The 8,107-nt window shown below is 54.8% G+C and overlaps 2 protein-coding genes across 5 annotated transcripts in view; one reads left to right on the top strand and one right to left on the bottom strand.

Annotated features, from left to right (window-relative positions):
• The window catches only part of PDIA6 (protein disulfide isomerase family A member 6), a 17,057-nt gene extending 12,481 nt beyond the window's left edge, over positions 1 to 4,576 (top strand). The window contains exons 11-12 of the mRNA XM_077751005.1: positions 2,888 to 2,984; positions 3,557 to 4,576. Of these exons, the coding sequence (XP_077607131.1) occupies positions 2,888 to 2,984; positions 3,557 to 3,655 (196 nt within the window). The 3' untranslated portion in view covers positions 3,656 to 4,576. The remainder of the gene's footprint in view (positions 1 to 2,887; positions 2,985 to 3,556) is intronic.
• ATP6V1C2 (ATPase H+ transporting V1 subunit C2) overlaps positions 4,554 to 8,107 on the bottom strand; it is a 51,819-nt gene continuing 48,265 nt past the window's right edge. For all 4 annotated transcript variants that reach the window (XM_077751071.1, XM_077751069.1, XM_077751072.1 and 1 more), the window contains 2 exons: positions 5,053 to 5,185; positions 4,554 to 4,776 (listed from right to left, as the gene is read on the bottom strand). In XM_077751071.1, the coding sequence (XP_077607197.1) occupies positions 4,687 to 4,776; positions 5,053 to 5,185 (223 nt within the window). In that variant the 3' untranslated portion in view covers positions 4,554 to 4,686. The remainder of the gene's footprint in view (positions 4,777 to 5,052; positions 5,186 to 8,107) is intronic.

Genomic DNA, 8,107 nt, shown 5'->3' with positions numbered 1-8,107 from the left:
GTGCGGCTTCTTCCATTTCTGGCCATTAGCTGTAGAGAGTGTATGTCTGAAGTGATTCCAGCAACGTGCAAACAACATGATAGGTTCTGAAACTCAAAATCCAATGTATAGAGCTATCTCGCCCGGCTATTCAACTTCTCCGAAAATCGACTTGATCATCTTTCAGGTAAATACGAGGCAGTGACACCATGCTGTTTCTCACATGTGTGGTAATTCGGTTAATACCGCTTCCTCGTAACCGTGAGCGTCACGGAGGTGTATCTCTCTTACGCAGACCTGATCTCCTTACCACTGTAGGGCCTGGCCGACCGTAAGCTCTTGGTAAATAGTGAATACACCTTGTGTGTGTTATATACTGTATGCTTACAGCAGAGCAAGTCCGGGCAAAGAAAATGTTACTGAGAAAACGGTAAGAGAAAAAGCACTCCCATTACCGTGCTGTAAAATCTGCAAGTGGCCTTGTTCAAGTTCACCCCGCGTTCAGGGTCAGCTGTGCTTCTAAAGTGTCCTCTTTGAACAGCTGACTCCCGTGTCACAGTTGTAAGAAATGTTTGAGGGTGACAAGTCCCAGTGAGGCCGAGCCTTTGCACTCGCTCACTGGAAATGACAGGTCTGCCCCCAGCTTCGGTTTTCTAAACGTTTGTTTCAGCTAGTTTCCCTTTCCTGGTTTGTTGTTTTTTGCTTTTTCGTGCAGAGGAGGTAGGGAGTGCGTGGGACAGGTACGGAGCAGCAGCGGAGTGTCAGCTTGAGACCATTGCTTTTGTGCTTGGGATCATTCGGGCCGCTGGTCCTCAAACTGTGTGCCTTAGGGGCGGCAGAAAACCCCCGAACCCAGCGCGTTACCAGCGGAGGAGGGTCCGCGGCAGTGACGGGAAAGGGGGCAGAGGACGGGACAGCGGACTGCGTCTAGTTCCGTGCGCCTGTTGGCGGCGGAGACTGATGCGTGCGGCGCTTGTCACCCGCGAGGAGGCTGCAGCCCCCCCCCCAGCACAGGGACACCACAGGCCTGTGCAGCCTGAGCCAGCGCAGAGCCCGGGAGAGGGCAGCGCCGTCGGGCCGCTTGTTAGTCACGACGAGGCTGAGGCTGAAACTGACGCTTGGAGCGGCCGGCAGCCCCTGCAGGCCCCGCACCGTGTCAGGGGCCCGCGTGCGCTTCCCCGGGAGCTCGTTCCCGGAGTGCCACCGAAAATTCCCGTGTGGCACCGTGCACGCCGCAGCCACAAGTGAAGAAGGGACTGGAGTTTCCCAGGAGTTCATTGTTTGAGGGAGCAGCTCTTCTCGGGCTCTGTGAGAAGAGGGGTTAGCGGTTAGCCCTGCGACGGTGGCTGCGCAGGGGAGGGGCGGCGGCGCAGGGGAGGGGCGGCTCTGAGCCCCGAGAGCGCTTAGGTTTTGGTTTTGTTTTTAACAGGTGAACTGCACCCTTCAGGCACAGTTCCCTTAAAATTTTGTTCCTGTTTGGGCGCCTGGGTGGCTCAGGCGGTTAAGTGTCCGACTTCGGCTCAGGTCATGATCTCACGGTTGGTGGGTTCGAGCCCTGCGTTGGGCCCTGTGTTGACGGCTCAAGGATTTTGTTCCTCTTTAAAGGGGGCTTGGCATCGTCCGTTAGTCCTTCTGTCGCTTCTATGACACTGGGTGGGACAGTGGCTTCTGAGCACCAGCTCCATAGGTCTTGGCTTTTTCCTGAAGAGACTGATGCTCGGGGATGACGAAGAACCTGATTGCGGGTCCCAGACCAGTAGGAAGTACAGCCGCTGGCTTTCCTGCGACGGCGGCCAGAGCTCGGGGTGGCCTGCGCCCCCTCCCGGCAAATGGAGCCGTTCTCGTGTTGCTGTCAGACGAGAGACAGACCCGTGGCTGACTCGCTGCACTCGCCACCTCCTCACCCCGCACACGCGTCCTGCCCTGGGTGACATGCCCGGTTCAGCGAGTGGTGGTAGCAGGCTTTCAGAGCGCGGGGACAGCGGCTTTCTGGACACAACTCCTCTTCACACGTCAGGGTTTCTGGGCGTTGGCACTCGTGACATTCCGGGCCAGAGCTTTGTCCCGCCTTACAGATGCTCAGTACCCGTCCTCTGGGTGCCGGTCGCCCGCTCTCCGCACACACACACGGTTGTGGTCATCGAAATGTCTCCAGACATCGTCACATGTGCCCCGGGGAGAAGAATCCTCCCATGTGGGACCTCTGCGAACACATTGTAACAACTGCGGAGTGGCCGATAGGGTTCCCCGGTTTCCCCACCGTGCCGAGTAACGGTCACACCCGCGCGGGACACTGCCACTCCCGGCTGCTTTCCTCTCTTGCCTGTAGTCCGAGCAGCCTTCCCCAGAGGGCATCTGGAGGCTCTTTTTAAAGCAGCCTTGCTCCCCGTCTAGCCATGGCCTCTCGATCTTTCTGGTGAGATGCTGTTTTATCAGAATTGGTCGGAGTCCAGGCCTCACGTGCCGTCACCATAGAGCTCCTCCGTCTTAAAGCTTGCGGCGGGAGGACTGCCACCATCTGCGTGTGGGCTGCTGCGACGCGCTGCGAGTCTGGGGGAGGGAGTTGAGGCTCCGTTTTAAGACACCATCTTTCGTAAAGCGTCCCTGGGGTTACTCCACAGTTCTGTCCACGTAACGTTTTTGCCTGTGTTCTCCATTAATGTTGATACCTTTCGCGTACTTCAATTTGTATTCTAGCAAAATAAGTTTATTTTTCTTAATTATTGGTAGTAACTGGCTTTCTCTGATGCCAAGACCTTAGTCATTTCATGCCTGTTTACGCTGTTGAACAGATAGCACTGTTCAGGCGCAAGAGCTGAGAAATGTGTGTGCATACACTTAGGCAAGTCATTACTTAACACATTGTGTCCTCATCGGTATGTCCTTGCTTTGGTCATTGTCCCCTCAGGGAGCTCTCTTTTGGGCGCGGATCTACAGCACCTGTGGGAGGTGGGGCCTTCCCCGCCATCAGCACCAGGGAGCCTTGGGACGGCAAGGATGGCGAGGTGAGTCCCCAGGCCTGGAGGCCGTGTGCTTGTCCGGCCTCTCTCCACTCTCCCCGGCCCCACGGCCTTTCCATCCTCCGCGTGAGGTCACAAATGTGATAACCTTGAGAGCCTTTCAGGGCTGCGTGACCATGGATAGTCTTGACAGTAACAGTCCAGATAAATTTCAGGAACGAGGTTTCTTTCCTGATTATGACCCCTAAACGGAACATTTCACCCGGCATCCATTTACTTTGAAGCACAGAATTTTAACTAACAGAATTAGTGCGTGTGGGTCCCCGCCCTCCTGCTCCCCCCACACCCACTCCTCCCCCTCCCCCATAGCTGTCGGTGTTGAAGAGGTAGGTGATACTGTAAAGTCATACCTCACCTGAGTTCTTGGCTTTTCTGTCTGTAGAATAATAGGCAAAGCCAAAAGCGGGAGCCGGGGTTAGGGCAGAGCCGGCTGTGACCTGGGGCGGCTCTAGAAACGACCTTGCTCCTCCGCCGTGAGCCCGCGAGCGCCCCCTTGCTGCCCTGCCCGTGGTTGTGCAGCCCAGCCTGCAGGGCCTAACGCACGCCTTCTTTCCCAGCTTCCCGTGGAAGATGACATTGACCTCAGCGACGTGGAGCTGGACGACATTGACCTCAGTGATATGAAGCTGGGCGATTTAGAAAAAGATGAGCTGTGAGAGGCGTGGCACAGACTTCAGTTTTCTTTTCTTGGGAGCAGGTTTCCCCAGCAGTGCAGAAGCATTCTTTACAATCCGATGAATCTGCCAGTGGCCTTTTTCACCAAGAAGTAGCACTTGATTGGTCATTTGAAAACACTGCAACAGTGAACTTTTGCATCTCAAGAAAACAGTGAAAAATTCTATGAATTGTTGTAGCCAGTGAATTGGGTTGTATTCTGTCAAGTAATATCGTGAAGGAAACCGACGGGCTGTTGAAATATTCTTCCCTCCCTCTGATGGCTGCTTGAATGTTCTTGGAGGCTGTTTCTTATATATAAGTTTTTTAATGTGATTCTTTCATTTGAATATTAATGGCTTTTTTCCATTAAAAATAAAATAATATTTTGGACAATGTCAATAAACGTATGAAATTAGTTTCCACATCATAAATTCAGTAAATTTAGCCAGGAAATCACTATCAAGAAGGGCTGCCGCTCGCTATAAACTTGTGATTCGGAGGACGCCATCTGGACGCCCACCACGATACGGCTTGTGTGTGTGTCCCGCGAGGCCAGGTGCGCTCTGTGACATGTGGGACGGAAAGCGAGTTTATAGAAAGGATGAAACACCACGGGTTGTCCGTTGAGAACTGCGTCTCAGGCTCGGTGTTTCGTCTCTGGGCCGTCCCATCCCCGCTGACCGTCAGGCAGTACGGCAGCTTATCCCGCCAGCTCCCGATTTTTAATGTTCTTCCTGAGTCCCCCCCCCCCCAGGAGCTCCATTAAGACACACAGTACAGGAGCAGGTGACCAGCGTCCAGGCAGTCCCCACTTCCGTCAAGTCTGGTCCTGAATTATGTTAGAATACAAAAGGCCATTCAAAGGACTGAGCATTTCTTTATTGTAACTTAAAAAAAATAATAAATACAACTGTAACTAACTTTCGTGAGCAATTTCTCTAAAGATCTAAATCCCATAGGATCCTCCAGCCAAGGGAAGGAGGCGGTGGCAGTCCCCGCGCACGGGAAGGTGGCGTGGCGCCTGCGGCTCCTAGTCGAGCAGGCCGAGGTCGATGTGGAAGTAGACGTAGGGGAAGTAGTCGTGGCTGCTGAGCTGCAGGCCCGGGATCTCCACGGACGCCTATGGAAGAACACGCGGCGCCGCTCTAGACACAAAAGCCAACTCGCTGTCCCGTCTTTAGGCTTGCGAGGAGGCCCTGACAGCATCTCCTGCTCCGCACAGTGCAGCCCCCCACCCCCACACACACGCACACGCACACACACAGCCTCTTGTTACGCTTCCGCATTTGTGAAACGTAGCCCTTCTAACAGGCGGTTTCGGGTCCTGGGCAGTGCCTCCCGCGTCGGGAGGTGACCTCCGTGTAGAAACCCAGCTATTTCTGGATTTTATACCTACATCCAGTACACTTGCCGCTGCCACTTGATCCAGATGTCTGAAGACAGAGTTCAGAACTTCTCTCAAACGTTTGGTGGAGGACTTCTTGTGCGGCTGGAGGAGCACGGCCTGGAAATTCACCGGTAGTCCATACCTTCCCAGACAGACAAAATGTGCACATAAGTTACTCCGGGTGCAAACGGGGCTCAAAGAACCCTAACGTGAAATAGAGGAAGTTCTAGTGAGAAAAAAAAAAGCTTCAGCTGACACGGCTTAAGAAAATAAAAGTTGAATGAAACGTCTAGGGTCAGGTGAGACTAACAACGATTGCTCTGGAGAGGAACGGGCGAGAACAGGCTAACGGGCTGTTACTGGTGCGGCGTGTGCGGCAGCACTGAGGTCTGGTGCATCTGCGGGAAGGAAAGTGTAGGTGAAGGAGGCTGTGACCGCACGTGCTACTTGCTGCCTGCGCTACAAGCCAAGCCTAACACCTACTTAGTCCCGTGTGTTTTAAGGGTGCTGGGCCAGCAGAACCCCGATTTCTGAGCCCTGCCTACATCGTTTTTCCAGGAGGCAAGAGCAGAGCAGCTGGCAGATGCAGACCGGGACAGCAATGTGTGGCCTGGTCACGGCGAGGGGGGTGGCCCAGCTGATGGCCTCATCTCCCGGCTCCCTGGGGAAGTGAGCGGGCGGGGAGCGGTGGGTGGGGGGCATGGCCACCTTACCTGAGCGATCAGGCCCCTCCTGACTCCCTACTGCAACTCCCAGTGATTTCCAGAAACCCACTCCACACCCTCGGCTTCACCAACACCCTTCTCTCCACCCGCTGAGCATCCCCCAGGCCACGCGGATGTTAAGGACGGCATTCCAGCTCCCAGACCACGGGCCACCCCTGCTCCGTCGTCCAACCTGGTCATTCCACCAGTCATTGCCAGGTTGCCCTGGGAGGTCACTTCTCCCGAATGAGGACACCTGTGTCTGAGCTCTCCTGTCTTTCCCAGCCCGTGAGTCCTTTGGGGCAGAGGCATGGGTCTGTTGTGTGCAGGGTCTACTGTGTCCCCAGACCTGGAGAGCAGCGGGCCCTCCCTCAACACTGTGAATGTTGACTGACTGAATGCCCCTCGTACCCCTCATCAAGCTTCCAAGCCCTCGGCCCTGTTTTCAGCCCACTCTCTTGCCTTTGGGGCTTCCCACATTCTTTCCAGATCCTTCCAGCCCTTTCCCTGCTAACCCTCCCTCTGGATCAATGTAAACGAAAGCCGCCTCTGTTTTGCTCAGAAAATGCCCTCTGGGAATAGCTGGGTCATTGCTCATTCTCCCCGAGGCTGCCCCCCACGAGGCTGCCCCCCACGCTGCTCCTTCCTGCACGGCTCAGGAGAGGCCCCTCCTCCTCCCTGACCTCCGAGGTCACCTGGTGGGGAGCTCTCACAGGCGGCCCCCATAACGAGACCCCTATGCTGCAGGGGTGCCTGCATTCTCGGCCGCTGCCACTTCCTGTAGCCTCTCCCCATATTGCCCTGATTTAAAAAACCATCCTCAGCCCCCTAGGGCTCTTGTTCCAAACTTGAGAGTATCCAGTGTCCCATATCACCCAGTCATCCGGCCACCACACTGGAGCTTGTCCCACCAATGACCTCATGACCCATTCCCAGGGACACATGAGTCCTTAAGCTTCTGCTCCCTCTGACTCGTCAGCCACTCCCTCCTCCTGCCCCTGACTTCCTCATGGGCTTCCCTGCCTCCACTCTAAAGGTTGGGGTTCCCCGAGGTGCCCTCTCAGTACTTTCCCTCTGTTGGCCTCTCCCTAAACGAGCACAGCCACACAGCCACCATTAGGATTCCCCAACCCCGGTTCCCCACCACGACTCTCCTGAGATCCAGACTCGCTAGTCTCCCCCACTCTGCATCCCAGCTGACGGCAGCCCCTGGGTCACCGCGCCCCGAGGTCAGCCAGCTCTCCCTCAACCTACGGCTGAGTCCACTTCCCTTTGATTTTATGCAATCCACGAACATTTTGCATCTACTCTGACTCTAGGCTGGGTGATGGAGATAGAGAGCGAGTCAACCCCTCACTCCTGCTGCCCCCACCCCAACCCCAATAGGCTGGAAGTACAAACAAAACAGCTTGGAGAAGAGGAAGGGAGGAAGGCAGCACCCAGGTGCCGACTGGGGGGCGGGGCAAAGCCCAGCAGGGGTCAAAGGAACAGGCAAGCAGGTGAACTTCACCGGCTGTGCGCTCCAACAAACGTGTTCGTTCAACATCGACTTCCCTGGATCATGATCTGTCCTCAGGATAGAATATGAAAAAGTGATTAAAAAAGGATCAGGTAGCTTCACAGGCACAGAAGAGACTGTGATTCACAGCAGATGAAAACAGCTGCAGAACCTTAAAGGATCCCATTTGGGGGGAAGAGAAGAGTCTTGAAACCATTAACCGTGATTATCTATAGGCAGTGGGGGCTGGGAACTTCTTCCACAGTATATATTTCTGAACTTGAATTTTTTAAACAGTGTTCATATGTACAACTGTATCAGGAAACATACACAGTAAAAAAATAAAAAGTCATACACTGATAGTCTTGTAAAGAATTATTTTCACATACACTTTTAGGAGAAATACCCAGTTTTGTCCAGCTTAGGGACATCCATCTCTAGCTCTCCAGCAAATGGGCGTCTACACCGTAGTGGGCCTGAGGACCACTGACTTTCAAGGCAAGCAGGGTCAGTCTTGGACCCGTCTACACTACACATGGCTGGAACACTCCAGGCTAGCTTGACTAGGCCCTACAACCAGTGCCACAACCCATACCATTCCAGGCCTCTGAGATGGGGGGGTGGGGGGGAAGGCCCACAGGAGGAGCCACGGTCAGATCTCCTCTGTGTTTGGACAAAACCACAGCTGACAGCCACGTGGAGGATGAATGGGAGGCAGAGACCCAGGTGAGAGCCTGTGGCAGGAGCCAGCGAGGTGGGAGAGGGCGGGAAGGGGGGCACAGGAAGTGAAGATGAGGGAGCAGAGGCATCTGAGCCCACCTGGAGGTTTGGGGTCTGGTAACAGGAAGGACGTGAGGCCACT

Source organism: Crocuta crocuta, unplaced genomic scaffold (assembly GCF_008692635.1).
Source record: "Crocuta crocuta isolate KB4526 unplaced genomic scaffold, BGI_CrCroc_1.0 scaffold129, whole genome shotgun sequence".
NCBI lineage: Eukaryota > Metazoa > Chordata > Mammalia > Carnivora > Hyaenidae > Crocuta > Crocuta crocuta.
The sequence above is the reverse complement of the archived record's forward strand: the minus strand, read 5'-3'. Positions and strand labels throughout refer to the sequence as shown.